Source organism: Trachinotus anak, unplaced genomic scaffold (assembly GCF_046630095.1).
Source record: "Trachinotus anak isolate AG129_WGS33_773 ecotype Australia unplaced genomic scaffold, CSIRO_AGI_Tana_v1 ptg000009l, whole genome shotgun sequence".
In the NCBI taxonomy this organism is placed as follows: domain Eukaryota; kingdom Metazoa; phylum Chordata; class Actinopteri; order Carangiformes; family Carangidae; genus Trachinotus; species Trachinotus anak.
In genome coordinates this window covers 10,075,083-10,097,165 of record NW_027273860.1, presented here as the reverse complement: position 1 = coordinate 10,097,165, position 22,083 = coordinate 10,075,083, and the positions used below count along the sequence as shown (strand labels likewise).

General features: G+C 42.4%; 1 protein-coding gene across 6 annotated transcripts in view; it reads left to right on the top strand.

Annotated features, from left to right (window-relative positions):
* Nucleotides 1–22,083, top strand: part of atp8a2 (ATPase phospholipid transporting 8A2) — a 50,253-nt gene that overhangs the window by 1,495 nt on the left and 26,675 nt on the right. Inside the window, exons 2-24 of one of the 6 annotated variants that reach the window (XM_071485192.1) lie at nucleotides 1,195–1,302; nucleotides 5,898–6,042; nucleotides 8,818–8,917; nucleotides 9,737–9,835; nucleotides 9,966–10,011; nucleotides 10,244–10,284; nucleotides 12,319–12,392; nucleotides 12,851–12,920; nucleotides 13,431–13,558; nucleotides 13,793–13,904; nucleotides 14,272–14,440; nucleotides 14,592–14,719; nucleotides 14,821–14,898; nucleotides 15,024–15,112; nucleotides 15,400–15,444; nucleotides 15,657–15,732; nucleotides 15,838–16,026; nucleotides 16,109–16,158; nucleotides 16,254–16,323; nucleotides 16,432–16,516; nucleotides 17,454–17,593; nucleotides 18,684–18,822; nucleotides 19,490–19,554. In XM_071485192.1, coding sequence (XP_071341293.1) covers nucleotides 1,195–1,302; nucleotides 5,898–6,042; nucleotides 8,818–8,917; nucleotides 9,737–9,835; nucleotides 9,966–10,011; nucleotides 10,244–10,284; nucleotides 12,319–12,392; nucleotides 12,851–12,920; nucleotides 13,431–13,558; nucleotides 13,793–13,904; nucleotides 14,272–14,440; nucleotides 14,592–14,719; nucleotides 14,821–14,898; nucleotides 15,024–15,112; nucleotides 15,400–15,444; nucleotides 15,657–15,732; nucleotides 15,838–16,026; nucleotides 16,109–16,158; nucleotides 16,254–16,323; nucleotides 16,432–16,516; nucleotides 17,454–17,593; nucleotides 18,684–18,822; nucleotides 19,490–19,554 — 2,246 coding nt within the window. Of the gene's footprint in view, nucleotides 1–1,194; nucleotides 1,303–4,824; nucleotides 5,172–5,864; nucleotides 6,043–8,817; nucleotides 8,918–9,736; nucleotides 9,836–9,965; nucleotides 10,012–10,243; nucleotides 10,285–12,318; nucleotides 12,393–12,850; nucleotides 12,921–13,430; nucleotides 13,559–13,792; nucleotides 13,905–14,271; nucleotides 14,441–14,591; nucleotides 14,720–14,820; nucleotides 14,899–15,023; nucleotides 15,113–15,399; nucleotides 15,445–15,656; nucleotides 15,733–15,837; nucleotides 16,027–16,108; nucleotides 16,159–16,253; nucleotides 16,324–16,431; nucleotides 16,517–17,453; nucleotides 17,594–18,683; nucleotides 18,823–19,489; nucleotides 19,555–22,083 lie in introns of those variants that run through there. The other 5 variants (XM_071485196.1, XM_071485195.1, XM_071485194.1 and 2 more) reach the window with 5 other exon arrangements.

Here is a 22,083-nt window from a genome sequence, read left to right as displayed (position 1 = left end):
AGAGGTTCCCACATATTTATTTGTTCAAGATAAACAACTGGATCTTTTGACATTGAGGCAGCACAGTTTTGCCACAAGAAAGGTTACAGGTTAAAAGCGTTCAGCACCAATTTCAAAAGGTAGAAGAATAACTTTTTTATATAATATCAACAGTGCTGTTGTCAGTTGTTTGTTAGACGTATCTATTATGTGACCTAGTCATGTGGCAGAGCTTCAGTTATGAGATTCACTAGTTTTCATCTTGTTAAGCAGTGAATGTGAGACTTTCAGTGACATCAATGGACCCTTCTTTTGGGTTCATGAAGTCTACAAGTCGTATCACAGTGTTTACCGCTCTGATATTTAAAGCACGGAATGGAAATGAAGGAGCACTCCAGTATCAGCATCAGTCGGTATGTACATGTGTTCCCTCCTGGAATCTCCATGTTGCCTTTACTGTAATCTCTTGGAGCCTGACCTCTTGATTCTTTGCTCCAATTAGCGAGCTGCAACATCCCTGGTGATGACGTCTGCAGCTACCAATCTGTCACATTTCCTCACACTCTCTCAAACACATTAACCCACAGAGGAATACTTTTATTCATTTGTATTGAAGTCCATAAATTGTGGGTGCTTCAAACTCTCATAAGAACTCACAAATAGATAGAGCACTTATACTGTATACTGTTATACTGTATATTGTGTTTTAGAATTATGTAACAAAAACAAAAACAAAACAAACTGTAATTAAGATGTCTTACAGCTTTTGCAAATTGTCTCGGATAGCCTACATGGTTTGTATTTAAATGTAAGGAGACATCAGTGTTGGTGGGTCGAGTTTATGTGAGTCATGCAGCTCAGCCAACTGTCAACTGTCTGTTTTGGGAAGATAGTGACTGGTCGTCATGGCTGCAAAGCAACTGAAGATGCCATTTGGGAGATAGAGAGAAGCCTAATAAATTACAGCAGTGAGGTAGTTACATGAGTTGGACACAGGGGGGCACTCTCAGACAAGCTACAAGCATTTTGGTCAAGTCCATTACTATGTGAAACAATCAGATCTTTCGAATGCAGGCAGACATCTCATCTTGCACATACCAACACATTTACAGTGCAGTTACTGACATACAGATGTGTTGTGTGCGGTATGTGTATATTGACTTGTTGTCTTGTGTGTGTTGTTTTCTCCTGCTGCGGCCTCTCTGGTGCCCACAGAGCAGTTAGTGTTGACCACCATTAGGCAGGAGGCTTCTGAACTGCAGGACCCAGGCGAGGGTGCCGGCGCTACGATGCGCGCCCGCCTCACAGACAGGTTTGACAAAAGTGAGTTTGCTCGAATTAGACTGGATGACGCCCAATTTGTTGTCCCGAGTTCCAAGGTGCATGTGGCCATGCCATGCGCAACGGCTAGGAGCAGCTGTCTCTCAACCCAAGGCCCTCAAGAGCTACAATGTCTAGTTACTGTACGTCTCTGGTTCTCGTCTGAAAAGGTTAAGACATCCTGTTACTACTGAGGATCCTGAAGAATCTGTAGCTCCTTGGGGCCTGGAGTGACGAATGCTAAACAGGAATTAACCCTCTCACTGCATGTGCTTGTAGGTAGTGGGGTGACCGCTCATGTCAGCTCATGCTGATGAAGACAGATCAATATGCACTGGGGTCTTAATGCAAAACATTCACTCTGAATACATATGCATGCCATAGAACACAACACATGCATGTATGGACATGGCATTCCTGGATAGACATGTACATGAACACTGCCGCATGCATGTATCACACGTAAATGACTGTGAGCTGGGTTTAGAGAGGAAGCAGGGGAACAGCTGCATGTTGGGGCTTTGCATGTTTTTTGCCATTAAAAGATGTATGGTCACCCGTGTGTGAGAGAGAGAGTGTATCCATATTGCATTGTCAATGTGTGTGTGTGTATGTATATGTGCATATGCATACATTAGTGTAATGTGTGTTTGTGTGCGTGTTGGAGTCTCACCGGTAGGATTATCAGGTTATGGATTAGCAGCAGGTGAAGTTGCAGAGCAGACACAGAGGGGATTATCAGGCTCTCTCACTTGGCCTGTAAGAGGCTTTCTCGCCTTACTTCCTACTCTTTTATGGTGGCAAATGGACCCGCTGGGAACGACTGGGACGGGGTCAACCAGGACCTGCAAATAGGGCCTGCAGATCACCTCAGACACCAGGACAGCCATGGGACGTAGGGGTAACCCAGGCAAACGACGCTCTGTTGGTAATGCTTTCCTGACCGTACAGACAGATTGTAGGCTGCACACAGGCAGAAGATGTTTCTTTTTTGCTAATTGAAGTTATTGAAATAAGTGAGATGGTTATGGTTTAGTGTGTACCTCAAGAACACTTGACAGGGGTTGTGGCTGTTCAAGGATTAAAACCTGAGACCTTGCTGTTAAGGGGAAATTACACCAAAACTTTGCCACTATGTTTTCCCAAAACATGCTAAACTATGCATACTCTGATTTGCCATGCACATTCAGCTACCTAAGTGCAATTGCATCTAAAATGTTTTTGACAGATCATGGAAACATTGAAACAACCAGTTTATGTGTCCTCAGTGTGGCTTGTGGGGGTGGGCGTGCTTCATCAGCTGGGGTAATTGTAGCTATTCTACTATAACTGATGTTATGATTAGTAGCTATTTCCTTTCTGGCTCATTTCATCTGTTGGCTGCGTGTTTGGAAGATAGTGCATTTCTATTAGACTGGATTAATGACTGGATTAAATGTGTAAGCATCACAAAAGCTATGTTTGTGCCATTTAAAACACAATTCTGGCAGTCACGTTATTGACTCAGCCGCTGGGGGAGACGCCGTGATAATGGTTGATATGTGAGTCATTTCTTGAGCGGAGGCTGAGGCCCAGCACCAAGGCAGGTTGACTGGTGAAATATGCTCTGCCATGCTGGAAAATGTAGATGAATTATACAGCCTGTCTCGATTCATTATTTAGTAGCCTAGCCTGCTTTTTAACTCTGAAAGTTTGGCACCAGGCCATGGCACCTTGGGTTCAGCCCGAAACACAAAGTTCATGCTCCATGCTGAGATAATATGAAGCTTGTGATGAGTACCATCTTCTTCAAATGACATACGATGGATTTAATTGTATGTATATTCAGACTGCATTGCCCTTGTTATGCTTACAGCTCATTTTATCTGCCCACCGTGTAAAATAGGTTTGGTTTAATAGGCTTCTAATAACACAGTATTCACAGCAGAAAGATCGTAAAATTGCCATTAAGCTTCTCTAGATAATGGATGGAAGTTGCCCAGGAAAGATTTTGCCTCAGCAACCAAATGGGTGGCTGATAGTATCTTGCTACCAGGGTATGACATCAGGGTGTTTGTTCTGGGAGAATCAGTTTAGTCTTACCTCCTCTGGCAGTAGGTTATCAGACCCATGGTACCTGTCCGGCTTGCCTGGGTGCTTCAATTGTAATTGACCTGGCTGTTTGCTGCTGACTCATCAACGGTAATGAGTTACGGAGGTGACTGCGCCTCTACTCAATCAGAGATGAGTAACCGTGGCATTGATCTCCTCAGAAATGAATCAGAGTGGAAGTGGGCTGCAGAGAAAGCCATTATTGATCTGCCTGGAATCTACGGGGGTTAAAACATGAAAGTGGGAGGGGAGCACAGAAATGAACATGAAAGTAAAAAGTAGATAACACATGATGAGAAGGAGTGTAAGGAATGTAAATAAGGAAGAATTGGTTGCTTGGTGACGGGAAAAAAAGATGACGTCATAGTTAATGTGCATTGCCCTTCACTACCTTTAACCTTTATCCTTAATCATTTCACTTCCTATCTTGATTGACCTCAGTGCCATTTGCAGTGTGAAGTAACTTATAGCTCTGCAAGGCCCAGGGGTAATAGCCTGGTCAGAGATATAGAGATGAGAGATAGGGTGCTTATTATCACTGCTTGGATAGACTTTGACCCTTGCTCTCTGCCTTGTGCAGACACTTTGTGGGCTGGTGGGAAATAACACTCCACAAAGGTTGAAGTTTGGTTTTTAAACAGTGTTTAAAAGCTCAAGCAAAAACCAATGAAATGGTCGTCTAGTTTCATTAAAAAATGATACTATAATTGTAGCTGCAATAAACACACAATAAGCTCTATAAACACTTGCCACTACTTGTCTTTTTCACTGGAAGAGTGGAAGCCTGATGTGTTAAGAGTGATGTTAACACATCCAGTAGATATGCCTGACTGGTTCATGTATGGTCATTTTACTCAATTCCTCATCTACCTAAGAGCAAGAAGCATAAGAGGCGTATAATAATATTAACCTAACTGATGGATGAGGGGAGAGAATGACTCCTCTATTGTGGGATCATAGTGCTGCCAAAATAGAGTTTCAGGATTGCAGAAATTCAATCTGCTAAACCCTGCCTGGGCTTATTCTTGTCTCAATTATTTATGCAGTTAGTCTGTTGTTGTTTTCACTTTCAGATTCACAGATAAACAAAGCCTAAGAAATACAACTATCCCGTACAAATAAGAATTAGATTCATATAATTTTAAGTGATGCATAAGAGCTCACTGTGAATTGACAATTGCATACTACAGGTACACTAAAAAGGCATAGTGGAAAAGTGTAAGCATATTATCAGAATGTCAGGATTTTTTGGAGTAGCTTACCTGGGAAATGCATTCTAGATATGAATCTGTTTTGCTTTACTGGAGATGCAGAGTGGCACATCTGCGTGTAAGGCAAAACAACAGGAAAGATGCGGAGAGCAGAAACCTGCACTGTGAGAGGGGTAGCTACATGAAATGATCTCCTGATAAATGGCTCCTGTCGCAGGGATGTCATTTGACCCATCTGTGCCTGACCACAGGACCTCAAGGCGATATCAGGCTTCTGGCCCTTTAAAAGCGGAGCCCCGGCTTTGCCCCTCAGCAGCGCTGAAGGAGCTCCATATGGCTTCCTCTCGTAGTCTGAGTTGGTACCGCTGAGCAGCTCAGCATCAAATGTGAGGGAGGAGATCGTCCAAACCGCGCCGAAAACAGGCTTCCTGAGGCGGCAGGTGGCCAGATGACACGGCGGCAGAGCTCGGCGGGCCAGCATCTTTCACCGGGGCCGGGAGCTTCTTCTTTAGCGAGGCCGAGGGAGGAGAGAGGAGGCACGGCATTGTTGCTGCATCTGTCCTCGCCCAGGTTCGCCGTTATTGTACCAGCTGAGTAAACTGTGGCGTCCAGCCTCTCACTTCCCCGCGATGTCCCCGCAGAAACACGCACACTCTGCCGCTGTTGCAGACGCACTCGGGGATAAATAACGTCCCGCTCCTGCAGCTCATGCGGGGGTTGAATGAGCGCAAGATCACGACGCTTTAAAATGGTTGATGACAAAGCCGGGCGGGCGGGGAGGCAGGGAGTCTGCGGGATAAGAAGCGTGTTGCATCCTCCTCTGTCACTTTTTTTTTTTTTTTTTTTTTTTTTTTGCGGGATAATTTGTTCCTGCGGCTCGATGACAGTCGCGGTGTGCGTCGGGTCTTCTCTGTGTTATATGTGGACAAGTTGACGTGCTGATAAAACAGACAAACCCGGTGTTTGTTCGCCATTGTGCATCCCTCAGCACATCCATTATACGCGGGGGGTCCCGTGGGCGTCGCGAAACGCGCGTGTGTGCATTGACGGTACCTGCAGGATAATGCTGAAAGACAAGGGAGGGGAGGGGGGGGGGGGGGGGGGGTTATAACGCTTCAATCATACAACAGCTCACAGTAACCTCTAGTACTTATTGGTCGCCTTCGCCTTTGAACTGTAAACCACGTCTCCCGTCTATGTCTCTCTCTCTCTCTCTCTCTCTCTCTGTCTCTGTCCCTCTGTCTCTCACTCACACTCACTCAGCCTCACCTCTCTCCCATCAATCCAACGGTGCAGGACCTGCTTGCTCGTCCGCCGGTTACCGCAAGGCAGATGATGAGATGTCCGGGACCACTTCCCAGGCGGATCCCGTAGACGCCACGGCGCGGACGGTGCTGCTCAACCGGCCACAGAATACCAAGTTCTGCGACAACCATGTCAGGTAAGCGTCAGGTCGGGCTCTTATTAACTGCATCTTTTGCTTTTGATGCATGTCGTGTGGCTTCATGTGCAATGATTATTATTCGTGGGCTGGATGCTGAAAGCAAAAGCAGTAGCCTACGTGATCAGCTTGTCATGTTAATCATTTATTGTTTTTTTTTTTAAATAATTCCCGGAAGTTTTAATGAGTGCTCGACAAACCACAGCAAAATATCTAAGTCACCAGATTTAGGCAACCTCTGCTCATGTTTACTTTAAAGGTTGATACACTCGTCATGACCATGCTTGCTCTAATACAACTGACTTTTTCTTGGAGGAGGTTAAAACCCATGTTACCAGGTTGAAGTCCTTTACACCCTGTTTGTATGTTTTTCTACCCGGCATTGTGACAAGTAGACTTTGGACCACTGAGGTTTTATTTATTTTCTCTCTCTTAAACACTACCCTTTCTCTTAGTTTTGTCTTAAACAGCAATAACACAAATAATGTTGTTCTTCTTCTACAGTTACTACAGTTTTACATGAGAAACTCTATTGATAATGTTCTTTAATAAATCACTTATTAAGTGGTTATTTCCAACTTTTCACCGGTCCCACAGGGTGAGGTTGACATGTGCCCCTGCCTGAAGTCCACTTGAGAATCACTGTGTTGCTTAATCAATACGTCCTCATGTATATCTCAGGCTGCCAGTGCAAGTAAACTAACTATGCTTACATGTGTTTACATAAATTACAGAAAGTGTCTCAGCCGTGCACATTTGGTCAAAGGTGTATTCTGTGTTTGTGCTGATTGACGAATTGCGAGGGGGCATTGTAGAAGGAGTAGCCGTGGATTTCACTGGACGTGATTTCTCAGGACTTAGTCGTGACGTGTGATTCTCTTAGTCATGACCTTGTGTGGCATGAGTAAGAAGAAGTTTACTACAAATCTGGGACCGCACCTCTATAATCGTTTCACATATTTTACTGGTGTCTCTTGGTGGCCCCTTGTAGTGCAGATTTGAGTGAGGTTCCTGCTTGTAGGTTGTTTTATGGGCTCGACTGTGATCATAAATAGTAAGTTGTAGTTTTACGCTTTGACTTAGACAGATGCCAATGTAATTTCCCCCCTGTATAAAACTGTTGCTGGCGCCATAGGGAACACCGGGTTCATATTGTGAGAGAGGAGGGCTTGTTGTTGGTCAGTTGACGTGCAGTGGTCATGTCATTATTGTCAGGAGATTCAATTTCACTTTTAAAAGAGTCTATTTCAGCTCTACAAATAAGATTAAAGCGGGTACTTCCTGGCTTATCTGATTGGATCACTTGTAGTGTCCCGCCCACACTGCTTACTGATTGGAGAGTCAGGGGCATTCGACTGCGGAGGTGTGCCCTTTGATGTCCCTGTTTTCCTGTAACTCTGTAGTTTATGTTTTAAAGGTTCAATAGTCTTATTGATTTTCCTGAGATTAAAGCCTCGTAGCTTTTATGTGTATACTCAACCCCTCTCCTGTCCATTCCTGAAGTCCTTGAATTGCATATTTAATTGAATGAAGTCTTTTAAAAAAACAAAACATGAGCATTAGTGCTTCTCTCCTGTGCACAAATGTGGCAAAGTATCGAGTTTTTTTTTGTTGTCTTTTTTTTAACAAACATTTGAATTTCCAGCAAATCAACCTGCTTGTGTTCTTCCACTTAGAGGGAAAACTCCTCTCCGACTTCAGCCCAGTGTTTTCCTTTGACCTTTTTCTATAAAAACACGACAAAGCCGCACAGCAGCAGGACAGCATCACCCCTGCAGCTAACAGCTGTTAACACCACCAGCAAGTTGAACATCTATAGTATGAGAAACAACACCGCCAGATGTTTTAGACTTGTTTTTTTTTTTTTTTCTTTTTTTGTGCTCCAGTTGAAACTTGCATGTGCATTGTTGTGTTTGTGTGGAGTCTGGTATCACTTGTCTCTGATTAGATTAAGGAAGCTTTATCTGTTGGATCATAGGTGTAGTATCACAAACTCTGAGGCACAGCATCAGGGTGTGTGTGTGTGACAGCTGATGCTGTGCTGTTTTGTGTGTAATGTCCTGCTCTTTGTAGTTTTGTGACTGTGTGAGTGAGGCAGACGGAAAAAGCGGGTATGGGATCATCACCTAGGAGATTCTGAACTGTGATGGAAGTGTGTATTTTGCCATGCAGTGCATGCACTTGGTTCACTCACACACACAAACACACAAAGAAACACACATTATCCATTAAACAAAAGCCATTGCTGGAGCTTTTACTTTTCACTCAAGCCACACAGGGAAAAAAACGCAGGCCTTGTCTTGAAGGTCGACATTTTTATTTTTAGCCTCTCTAAAAGCTCTTACAGTAGCTCCTGGCTATAACAAGGCTAATCAATGCAGTTGTCTGATCAATACAGTTGATTGACAGACAGGTCGAGGTTGCCAAGGTTTCTTGCACCTATTTTCTGGGGCTTTGGGTCTAAATTTAGATTTTAGATTCAAAGTATTGGTCTTTTTATAGGTATGATGTGTGTGCAGGTCATAATGGCTCTGAGCACAATTGATTGTTTCTAATAGATTTTGTGCTACAATATTAAAACCCAAATAGAGTTAATTGTTGTTTAGCCTTTAAGATAGTGCTGTTTGAGCATATAGGTTAAAAAAATCATTAGTTCACAATTTATGCATGAATTTGAACTTTTACTAATGCACTCCTTGGCTCTGTCCCCTTCTGTCTGAATGTAAACATAGTGTAACGTCTCCTGTCTCCTTGTCACCTTGTGTCCTTCTGCAGTACCACCAAGTATGGGGTTCTCACCTTCCTGCCCCGGTTCTTGTATGAGCAGATCAGGCGGGCTGCCAACGCCTTCTTCCTGTTCATCGCACTCATGCAGGTGAACCCCACGCACAAAACATTAACAACAGCTGTCAGCGCTGTTGGTTCAGAGTACTGTTTGTTTGGTTTCAGTTTGGTTCTGTGGCCCACACAGGCTTTTAGATGATAGAGCCTGAAAAGTCTAGTTTTTAAAACTTTCCAGCATTCCCACAGGCCCAGCTATTTTTGCAATTCTGTATTATGGATTTTTGAGAGAGATGGCAAAAGTTAAGATTGGGCCAAAAGGAACAGAATAAAAGAATCATTCAAACAAAATATGACTACTTTACCAATTAGGTCACTTTGCATATTTATGATCACCAATACATCAGTATGTGTTGATTAGATATTACTAATTTACTCTTTTGCATATTGCTTGTATTCATCATTTTCCTCACAGCAGGTGTGTCTCTATGACACCATTTAATACTTTTATCAACTAAAAAACATTAAAGATTTAGAAGAACTGGAATACAGAAGATAATAAGTACCAAGACAGTAAATCTCACAAAGTGCTGTAGTTGTGATTAGTATGTATTATTATGGGAGAAGATGAGGGGCACTTGTTTGTTTTGTTTTCTTCTGTGATCCCCACTGCCTTGTGTGATTTGAAATAAGCAGACACTGGGATGTTGAAAACAATATTTGTCTCAGTGGCTCTGTTATCGTTATCATTGTGCAAAGCTGAACCAGTTACTGTGAAAAACTGGCATGTATCTGTCTAATGCAGTAACAACTCTTTGCTGTAGCCGTGATGGTCTCTTATGCGTGCTTCAATCTACTCAACACTCACTCTCAACAATGATTTCTGAGTGTTGCCTCTCTTGACTCTCCTCAGCAAATCCCTGATGTGTCACCGACCGGTCGCTACACCACGCTGGTCCCACTCATCTTCATCCTCACCGTGGCCGGGATCAAAGAGATCATAGAGGACTATGTGAGTACAGTAGCTGCGCCTGCAACATGGTCAGAAGCTAGGTTAGGCGTTTAACTCATTTTCAAATGTTTTAAGTAGGAGAGAGGGCGTTTTCTTAAAGGCTAATGCATCTTTATCTGTCTCTTAACAGAAAAGACACAAAGCGGACAACACGGTCAACAAGAAGAAGACAACAGGTATCGTGTGTGTGCTTGTTAGTGTGCATAAACTGTATGTGCACTTTTCCATGAGTGTGCTTGTATCTATTTGTGTGGTTTTGTTTTCCTTTCATGGCTGAGTGAATGGCTCTTGCCTGTCACTCACTATGGTGCACACCATGCAGCTGCAGACAAAAGTTTGGTCGCTCTGAATACTGTATGCGAGCAGCTCTATAGGCTGAGTGATGGCTCTGTTGTCCTTCTCTCTCAGTGCTGCGGAACGGAGCCTGGCAGACGATCATCTGGAAACAGGTATCACTAACATCTCAGACTTCATCTTTGTCGCTCTCTCACTCATCACTCCTGTGCTTTCGCTTTCTCGCTACCTCGCCCCGTTAACACTGTGAGAAGTGCAGTCTGAAAAGATACATTTCTACAAGACTAACTACAGCAGTTAAAGCAGAAATATTGAAATAATATTGTAAATATAAGGTCATGCAAACAGGTAGGAAATGCTACAAAAGCAGGAACGATAATATGAACACATGATAGATAAATACCAGCAAGACAGGGTTATTACATGTCACATATCAGATTGTTTAAAACTGAGGATAAACATTAAACTTCGTCCTTTGATTATTAATGTTTACATTTGTCTCAGACAAGCTGCGTTTCTGTCTCATCCTTACTTGTTGTGCAGTATGTGCTCTTGGTTTCCAGGATTTCTTGTGTCCTTCTTTCTGTGTCCAGACTGTAGTCACTCAGTCTGCGTTGGCTCAGCATCTGTCTGCGCTTTAGATCGTTGGCAATAAAATCTAACTCCTCCAATTTGTATTGATGTTTCAGAAGCCAGATAACAAGTGTGTTTGTTAGTTGTTTGTAGGCTTGATCCAGTGTTCCACATCTTGTTTGTTGAATAATGAGGTTTTGTCTATTGCTCTGCAGTTTATCTGGACCAGTGACTTGCTTGCACAAGCTTTTTCTTCCAGTGCAAAATCTGCCAAATTAAAGTATCTGAGGAAAATGAACCTAGTTTGTCACGATGTAATGTATGCTCTTAGACACAGAAGGTGACCTTTTTCTTGAATGTACTCATTAACTGCATCCAGCTGTGTACAGTCTTGCTCCAGCGGATCAAATCAAATCAAATTTAAGTCCTTGTTATGTGTGTGAAAAGAGTAGAGAACAGGAAATAAGCCCTGTTTTTATTCAGGGTCAGCACAGGTGAAGGAATTTACTCCAGTTGCCTCGCTGACATAAGCAACATAATGTTCATGTTGAAAAGAAGTGGTGATAAGTAGTTTCCCTGAAATGCTCCATTTTCTTCTTTGCCTCCATCTCTGCCACTCTACCCAATATGATTTTGGAGAATTTTGTAATTTTTATATTTTTAAAACAATAAAACATGTGAAACGTGTGCTTTGTACACAGTGATTGATTACATGGTGTAGGATCAGCAGAGGAGCGCTTTGTTAGAGAGCCGTGAGGAGGGGCCAACAAGAAAGAGCTGTGTTTGGAAATCGATAATGCTGCAGTGAACATTACCCATGATCGTGTTATTTGTTGGTCTCTCCTCCTGTGTGCTGGGAAAACAAGTCTCTGCCTGCAGATTTCATGAGAACAAGCAACCTGAGAAACAAGATTGAATCGTTAAGAGTGTGCCTGATGTAGCACACTGGCTGTGTTTTAGCCTGTCTGTCTGTCCTGATGATAACAAGTCCATCTGCTATCACACGCCTCAGTTTTCAGATGTTATCATACATTCCTTTTTTTTTTTTTTAAATTGGGGAATCCAGAGAATGGTATTTGCTTAAAAAAGTTGTTTTTTTAAAAAACTTTTTCTCTCACTTGCTTTTGTTTATGTTTCGTCAATATTGTCTCCCAGTTCTTGAAAATTATTTTTTCAAAATGTCATAAATGTAATTTGTAATTTGTAAATGTAAATGTAAATGTAATTTGTTTTGGATTGGATGCAGTGCTGTATCTTGTCTCTTTGAAATAAGTTGAACTGTGAATGCCTCCTTTTCTCTTCTCCTTCCTTCTCTTATCTACATGCTTGTAATCTTTGTATTTTATTCTGGTCTGCCTCTCTTTCAGCCTAATCCAAACAGTTGAAGCTGTGCACTGCTGTGCTCACTGTCACTTTATCTCATGTCTTCCTCTCTCTGTGTGTTGGCTGCCTCTTGGCTGGTCACTAATTAACCCTCCTGTTGTTTCCCCTCTCTGTCTTCCTCCCTTGCCCCCTCCTATTCCCCCCCCCTGCCCTCTGTCTTAACACCCCTCTCCTTCTGTCTCCCCACCTTTTTTCTCCCTCACGCTGTTGCAATGCTGCACCCTGGCCACTAGGTGGCAGTAGGCGACATAGTGAAGGTGACCAATGGGCAGCACCTTCCAGCTGACATGGTTATAGTGTCCTCCAGGTCAGACTCTAGTGTGTGTGTGTGTTTGTGTTTGTCTGTGGGCATGCATATGCATTTGTGTATGTTTGCCTGTTAACATGTGTTCCCCACTAATTTATTCTAATCATTTGTTGTGTGTTAGACTATATTTAGGGCTGCAACTAATGACTAATTATTATCAATCACTCTTTACTTTTTTTGGATTAATTAATGATTTGTTTCATGTATAAAATGTAAAAAAAAAAAAAAGAATTTTAAGCTTAAATTACTTAAACATTAAGTGTTGTCTTTAAGTTAATCAGTAGTAAAAAATGTTCAAAATTGTATGAAATGATGTAAAGGAAGCAAATATTCACACATAATCAATAAATCAATTAGTCAGTATTCAAAACTGTCAATGACTGATTTTTCTGTCAGTTATCGAATGAAACATTTTAAGCGCCACAATGTTGTGATGTAACTCTGCCTCCTCTCCACAGCGAGCCGCAGGCCATGTGTTACACGGAGACCTCAAACCTGGATGGAGAAACCAACCTGAAGATCAGACAGGTACAAGATCTGTCAGTTTGCATATAGTCAGTGAGGGGCTTCTTCCCAGACCAGACACTTATGCCACATAAACACTTTAAAACCTGAAATAAAATTAGGATTAGATTTAGTATTTGTACACCTTAATAGCTGTGGTGGATCACCTGTGTCAGGGAGCTGCTAATCCACCTGAAAAGGGGTCAATAATTTAGGTCTTAGTGAGAGGTTGTTTCAGAAACATCTTATACCTATTACTGCAAGTAGATGCAAGTGACCAAATTAATTAAAGATGTTAGAAAACGTTGGCATCAACTTTCAGGACTCTGTATCAAATGAAGCTTTACTTCCTTACAGTGCTCTCATTTGAATCCACATGGGTCACACACAAGACCTGATAGTGTGTCTTGCTGTCTGTCTCTTGTTTTTGTAATTTGCTTTTCTATAACGTATTTTGTGATCATCTGGTTGCCGCTCAATAAACGTTCCTTGACTTAACTTCTTGTGGTTGATATTCTTTTTTTTTTTTTGCAGGGTCTCTCGCTCACAGCCAGTGTTCAGACTCTGGAGGATTTGATGGCCCTGTCGGGTCGGTTGGAGTGTGAAGGCCCCAACCGACACCTGTATGACTTCACTGGCACACTGCGGCTGGAGAACCAGAAGTGAGATCCACATATAGTTTTTTATTATTAGATATTGATTGACAGTAGCAGTTGCACTGCCAGTGTTTTTCTTTTTTTTTTTTTAACATTCATAGCTTGAGATGTGACTTAAAATACTCATTGTACATAGAGTAACTTCCTTTTAAATGCAACTGTTTTACTGAGAAGTAACTTGGAAAATGTAGGTCGTCATTTATCATAGTTTGTGCTCATCACTTCTCTTTTTCTTCTCAGTCCAGCTCCCCTGGGCCCAGACCAGGTGTTGCTGCGTGGCGCTCAGCTCAGGAACACTCAGTGGGTTGTGGGAATTGTTGTCTACACCGGTCATGACTCCAAACTGATGCAGGTAAACCTAGTGTGGATTCAGTAGATTGTCTGTGCATGATGTGTGAAATCTTGGCTTTGAAATAAGAGCTAAAGCATTTTGGAGTTGGAGTTGATATTTGTGGATTTCATGGGACTAGTTTAGAGCTTTTAATTAATCTAGTGATGTCTTCATAACTGGGAGCATGTCCAAGCTGAGAAGTACTTTTTAATCTTCAGTTCCAGTGTTGGGATTGCTCACAGATTCCTTTGCCAAAATGTGATTTAATAAAATCTTTTAATATTATTTTCATGTTTGTATTAATGTATGATTATTAATGTTGTAACTCAATAAAACTTCCAGTATTTGTGTGTTTCTCACTGACACAACCAACCTGTCCACCTCCCAGAACTCCACCAAAGCCCCACTGAAGCGTTCTAATGTGGAGCGGGTGACCAACATGCAGATCCTGGTCCTGTTTGGTATCCTGCTGGTCATGGCTCTGGTCAGTTCTGTTGGTGCTGCCATCTGGAACAGAGAGCACACTGAAGATGCCTGCTGGTACCTGTCCCGGGCTGGTGAGAACATGCATGCAAACACTTCACTTCCTGCGACTTAAGTCTCCTTACAGTAATGAAGAATTAGGATTAATACACAAATTAAAAGTGTTTGTGTGTGTGTGTGTGTGTGTGTGTGTGTGTGTGTGTGTGTGTGCGCGTGTGTGTGCAGGTGATATCTCCACAAACTTTGCATATAACCTGCTGACGTTCATCATCCTGTACAACAACCTGATCCCCATCAGCCTGCTGGTCACCCTTGAGGTGGTCAAGTTCACGCAGGCTCTCTTCATCAACTGGGTATCAACCATCCTTATTTTATTACGCATGTTGTCAAACATATAAACTACAAGCGGTCAAATATCCCTGATAACTTTGCTTGTGTTTTTGTGTCTCCTCAGGATGTGGAGATGTACTACTCAGAGACAGACACGCCGGCCATGGCTCGAACATCCAATCTTAATGAGGAGCTGGGCCAAGTCAGTTCCTCTGCCTCCTCATAATCAGCAGCTAAAGGACAGAATTACCATTACATGTGCACTTTCACTTCATACAGGCCTGTTAAAACATGCTGTGTTTCTTGTCGTCTGTTTATCTTTTTCAGGTGAAGTATCTCTTTTCCGACAAGACAGGAACTCTGACCTGTAATGTCATGCACTTTAAGAAGTGTACCATTGCAGGAATAACATATGGGTCAGTCATTCCTTTTATTTAATACGTTCTTCCCTCTTAGCTCTACCTGTTAAAGGAGCCTCCTACTAAAGGCAAATGAGCTTAGACTTCCACTAAATACACTTTTGCACTGAACTTCCTTTAATCTCCAATTGTTTAACTAATTCATGTCTCAGACTAACTTGTAGTAAAGAATGTGCTGCTTTTAATTCAGTTGACTGAACTCTTGCATGCTTACACAAATGAACTAATAAACTCATCAGCTGATTCTGATTCCTTTTGCAATTCAACTTCATTCATCACTGTAGCCACTTCCCTGATCTTGACTGTGATCGTTCGATGGAGGACTTCAGGTTAGTGACTTTCTCCTCTGCCCGTCTCACCTGTCTTCCCTTTCTAAAATTCTTCTCTTCATTTCAGACTCTGCATGTTTTCAGAAATGAATGTACTGCTTATGCTTTGATCAGAACAAAACAAGCCTGCAATCACGTTTGAATGCCAAAAATATAATTTTTTTTCCTCTACACAATAAAATAACTCTGATCATAAATCTGTTCCCTCACAGCAATCTGCCGTCCAGCAGCAATAACTCGACTGAGTTTGACGACCCAACTCTCATCCAAAACATTGAGAAGGATCATGTAGGTGTCTCTGAAGCCTCACTGTCATATTTCTTTAGTTGAAGCCAAATCTTCACAAAGACGACTAGAGTCTGGTGTTAACTTTGGCTGCACGTGTGTGTTCAGCCCACATCACCTCAGATCTGCGAGTTCCTGACAATGATGGCAGTGTGCCACACGGTGGTCCCGGAGAGAGAGGGCAACCAGATCATCTACCAGGCCTCCTCACCAGATGAAGGAGCACTGGTCAAAGGGGCCAAAGGCCTTGGCTTTGAATTCACTGCACGGACGCCTCATTCAGTCATCATTGAAGCTGTAAGTGTGTATCTGTGCACTTCACTGCAGTAAGAGCTGCTCTCTGCGACAGCAGGGCCTGACATTTCTTTGTGTGTTTCAGAGAGGAAAAGAGATGAGCTACGAGCTGCTGAATGTGCTGGAGTTTTCCAGGTAATACTCCATAAATATTCCTCTCACTCAGTAAATAATTCTTTGATATAAGACTGTGGTGTCTTTTGAAACTAAACCCACTGCTTCCTTTACAGTAACCGCAAACGTATGTCTGTGGTGGTCAGGACCCCCAGCGGGAAGCTACGGCTCTACTGCAAAGGAGCTGTATGTTTATCTCATTATCATTGGCCGTCAGTACTCCAAATGTCTCCAGACTATTTTTCATAAGGCATCGCATTTCAATCCAGAGTCAATTATTTCGTGTTTTTGCAGGATAATGTCATTTTTGAACGTCTGACTGAGGCGTCCCAGTACAAAGAATTAACTGTTGCTCATCTGGAACAGTTTGCTACTGAAGGTAAGAAGTAAAAAAAGAGAGTGAGCAGAAGCCACACTCGAGTTTCTTTCAGCCTGAAAACTTTTGTTTCAGCAGATTTTCATTTTCTCTGTGTCGATGTTGTTACTGTTACTCAGGTATATGTCCTTTAGCTCTGTGTTGGTGATATTTTGCCCCTTGACTTGATTTTAAAGGCTTTTTTTTCATGGTTCTGTTGAACTAGCTTTGATTTTCCAATACAGAGGAACAGACTTGAGTCACATGATTTCAGCTCAAGTCAGACTTGAGTCAAATATCTGATGGTGTCAGCCTTGATTAGGCAAAATAGAAATCTTGTTATTTGACATGAATTTTAACAATAATGACCAATGATTTCGCTTGGACTTGAGTCTTATGGCTCAAAAGACTTGCCAAACAGAAGAACTGTGGCTAATGTCCACAGCATAGTTACACAAGTATAATCAAACTATCTAAACAGCTGGCTGGTCACAATGAACGATAGTGACACATCCAGATGTGGAGGGTACAGGCTACATGTGCAACCTGAGGCCAATGGGTGTACAACTGTAGATTGTAGAGACTGACTTTAACAGGAAGCTGCAATTTTGAAAAGCCATGGTGAAGAATTCAGTGGGGTCCAGAAGAGTTCTCATTCATTTGAGTGGAAAAGTAGTCTCAGACTTTTTGACTCCACTGTATTTCAGAACTTGTTTATGAGTCAGACCTTTGAAGATCTGATCTTGAATATAAATCAGGGTGTTAAGACTTGACCTTACTAAACCCCTCAGTTAAAGGTTTAAATTAGATCAGAACTTTTGGCCGAGTTTCCTCCCTTCAGCCTGCTTCTCAGCTTTCCAACGGAAAAACATTAGACTATTCACTCTCACTTAAAAACATGATCCATTGCCGTTCCATGACCACAGCGATTGATCATCTTATTCCCCTCTGATCCACCCAGGCCTGAGAACTCTGTGTTTTGCTTATGTGGACCTGGAGGAAGGCGCCTATCAGGAGTGGCTGAAGGAATACAATCGGGTCAGCACCGTACTCAAGGACCGTGCTCAGAAGCTGGAGGAGTGTTATGAACTACTGGAAAAGGTAAACACACCTCTTTCTCTGTGGTCTATTTTTGTGCTCTGGCCTCATGTAAGTGTAAGTGCCGGCAAATTATAAAATATCTTTATTTTAAGAGTTAAAAAGTCAGTCTACGTCTAAAAATATTGACCTTGTAATGATAATTTGTGCTTGTGATTGGCAAGTAAGCTTTCCAGCGTGCACAGATTTCTTTTTAACTAAATTTCCTTTTGTAGCAGATATAAAACTGAACAAAAGTACTGATAAATTCATATGAATTCAAAACAGAGCTCATAAAGAACATAAAACTCACAAACACACACGCTTGATGTCTGCCAGCAGGTGGCAGAGTGGCTCCATTATTTCCCACAACCACGGTGTCAGTTCGTTACTCATCAAGTACTAACCTTGCAACACACACTCAGAAGCTTATTTGTGAAAAAAATCTGTATATTTTCTTTTATCCCAATATAAAGACACATAACAAGAAAAGGCTGACCATTGTTGTAGTTGTTTAACACACATATACACATTTCAGCTGAGAGTTGAACCTATAGGTGGTAAAACCAAGGATTTAGAGGAGAGAGTCAAGGTGAGAAAAGTAAGAGACGAGCAAGAAAAGAGGAAGCAGGAGGAGGAGGGGAGCTCAGACTGGGAGACCACAAGGGTAATTACCTGCGCCAGCCTGCCAAAAGCCTCATAAAACTGGAGGCAACAACACAGTAGTGTTAACGTGTGTGTCTGTGCAAGTGTTTGCGTGTGCGTTCGAGTGTGTCTAATGAGGGTACACGAGCATTTAAATGCTGAACAAATTAAAGCAAGGAGGGAAAGGTAATGGGTTACTTCTTGGCACGCAGGCACAGAGTTGGTACAGAGGTCTGGATTGAGCTGCCTCACCAGCTGAACCGACCTCACTGGCATCGTTCTCATCCTTAAATTAGATATGGATGATGTTCTCTGCAGAGAAAGAGCCCTCACATACAGGCCGGTGATGTCTGGCTGAACTTGTAGCCTAAATATGATTCATGTTAACCTACTTTCCCTCTTTGTGTCACATTTTGCTCTCACAATCTGCTTGAATCTTACATCTCACGCTCTTCTTTTCCACCAACAGAACTTAATGCTGCTGGGCGCTACAGCCATAGAGGACCGTCTCCAGGCTGGCGTGCCAGAGACCATCGCCACTCTGATGAGGGCTGACATCAAGATCTGGGTCCTCACTGGAGACAAGCAGGAGACTGCCATCAACATAGGTGAGCAGAAAGCATCTAGGAGTAAGACACTATAGACAGAATATGAGTTTTAGATCAGGGGGACAGTGATTTATGTGAATCCAGTGATAGTGTGGAAGCTGCCTGGCGTGCAGCAGTGTAGGAAAGTGTATGTGTTGTGGAGTTAATTCAATTATGTGGGCTGTGAAATGCCATACATGCCTCCAGTCTCTGAGTGAAATCTGCCAGCAGCCAGTGTTAGAGTGGTATAGGGGACCATGATGACATTAGTGCGTTCGTTTTCTCTTGGCAGTCAGTTTGTAGGAGATGTCCAAAAAAACAGGACTTGAAAAACAAATCTTCTGTACAGACGGTGATTAAAAAGTTGGGACTTTCCCGGTCCTACACAAATCCTCTTCATTTTTCACTTTTATTGTAGTTGCCCGCACCATGATTTTCTCCTGTTTTTTAAAGCATTCAACATAATTGTTACCTGTTGTGCTTTGTTTAATTGGAGCATTATATAAGTGATGTATGCATCACAGAACACCACAGGCTGATAGATTGGGGTGGGGTCAGGTAGCTGTGTGTGAGGCAGGATTCACGTCAACATGACACCAGTTTTTCAGCTGTGTTTTGGGTTTGAGCAAATCTAATCTCTCTCCCACCGCCCATTCTTTGCCTTCCACTGTCTGTTCCTGCTTCTCAGGTTACTCCTGTCGTCTGGTGACACACGGCATGTCCCTCATCATCGTCAACGAGGACTCTCTGGATGTGAGTAGACCCTCCTCTTCCTCCTGCCGACCTCCTTCCTTCATGTCTGTGTACGCATTGTACATTAGTGGGACTTTCTGTGTATTTACAGTAGCAGTAGGGGGGTCTTAGGAGGGGCACCGTGGGAACTAGGGTGTGGTCCACTGGCAGATTGGTGGGTGGGGCTCATTGTTGCTTACAGGTGCAGGTAATTAAAGTCTCTGGTGTCCCTTTGGAGACAGGGATGAAAAGAGACAAACACTGAACTGTCACTTCTTTCCCTCTCTTTCTCTTTTCTTCTGTCTCTTTCACAAATATCTAAACACAGTACCCGGCTTTCAGTGTTGCACAGTACTCTAACATTATTTGTGGCCCTCAGTCTAATTTATGGGGTCATGAGACCAGAGATTTGTGCATAATTCAACAATTCTTGATACCAAATTTGATACCACAGCAAAAAACAGAAAACAACAGAGGCTGCTGTACACACAGGGATCCAACACACACACACACACACACACACACACACACCCGCATAAAGTCAGTGTGAAAGCTGTAGTTTAAATTGACTAACAAGCTTACAGACCGATAGTGGGTAAATACTATATTTTGACACACTGAGCAGGGAGGACTGTAGCTGCTAATGTTGTGAGCCGTTACTATGTTGGCCTAGACAAGCTAATGTTAGCCTTTGTGAGCAGTGTGGGTGGAGTGTTGCTACGACAGATTTAAGCTGTCACAGTTTGCAAACAATAACAGTAACATTTCAGGACATGAACACGTTGACGCCGTGTTGTTAATATAAATTTAACATGAAACTCACTCCCTGAAATCTGTGTTTGAGCTGCTCAGATAAGTTTGAGGTGTTTCCTCCTGTGGCACCGTTTTCTCTCTGGCTTTTTGTCGTCTGTTACTTGTCCCTGATGATCGGCGTCAAATACGCAATATCTCCATACACCAGTCTTAGTGTGTTGTTTTTTTTTTTTCCCAGAAGCCACAGCAAACCTGTTGTTGGACTTGCCGCTGCCATCCCAGGTGTTGTTGTTATTGTTTACTGTGCGTGCCTTCTTCTCTTCTTCGGGTTTGATGTCAGACCAGGGCACCTGTAGGGTGTACCTACTCACAGCATCTTCTCTAATTAGCGCACCTTCATTACTGTGGAAAAACCAGTATTGTCACATTGTGAGAATTTGGTACCAAAGCATCAGATCTCGTGACATCTGTGGTTTAACCTATGTCCAGCTAAATGCAGAATGTGTGTTAAGCCGATTGATGTTCCTGTTAGAGTGAGATCTGAGACATGCTTCATCTGCAAATTAGATTTTTTTTACCCCAGTTATGTGTTCTTTGCATTCAGTTTCATGTGTGACTCTACCTAAGTAACTTGATTGCCATCATGTGTCTCAGTGTCTGTCTCATTTTCACACACTCTCACACACACAGTCCCAGACTCCGATATGTGTGCTGACACTCAAACATGTATATGCACACGCACAATCACAGTGTGTTCACTTTTACAGAGTTTGTTTAAAGTGAGATGGGGGAGATTATGGCTCATAAATTTTAAGCTAGGCACTGTGTGTGTGTGTTCTTGTGTGTATTTGTTTATGGGTTTGTGTGTGTGCGCCGGTTTGTGGGCCCAGAGTGTGTGTTAAACCTTGATGTAGAGACATCTTTGTTTACATTCATAACTTTCTTGCTTCATGTAATTCGTTGCGGAGGTGGTGGGTGTCTTGGACTGTGATTTTGTAGAGTGATTTTTATTAGTCTGAAGCGTGATGAACGTGACCCCAGTGTGGTTAACACAGTATCCAGTTTGAATCCTGTGTAAAGGGATTTTAATGTTGGTAATGGCATTAAATTTAACTGCACAACTTCACACCTATGATCATTTTGCTCTCCTGTATTATGCCAACATCTTGTAAAAGAAATTGTTGTGAGGTGTTAGCCTTTTACATGTATCGATGTGGTGTCTGGAAGCTCCAGGACTTTGGGAACTTGTTGGTCAAAAGCCAGACAGCATGCAAAGCCACTTAGAACCTGGGTAAATAGATTTGGACGGGGTGAACATTTAAGGGTAATAAGGGTACTTCAGCCTGCAAATTACCTGTACATTTAGCACAAGGGGGTTAAAACCAATACAGTTAGCACAGTAAGTGGATCAATCTTAATATGGTTTGGAAGATTTTATTAGCCTGTCTGCCATATTCTATTATGAGCTGTACTGTTCCAGTAAACATTTCAACGTCTGATTGCTGTCTGGTCAATATAGTCTGCGTCGGAAAAAACATTTGGCCTCAACAGGTGATTGCATCAAAAAGTTTTCTGTCACTTTTCCCACCACTGTTTATTGCTTACACATATTTGAAATTCTTGTCTAGAAGCTTTAACTGCAGCCTAAGGGAATGTTACACATGTTTACTTACAGAGATTACATTTAGACATAGACTAATCTATTTCATAAGAAAAATTTTCAGGGAGAAAAAAAAAATCTCTTCCACAGCTGAATAACTTGCAATGAGGATGTAGCAATGGGGGATTTAGGTCACT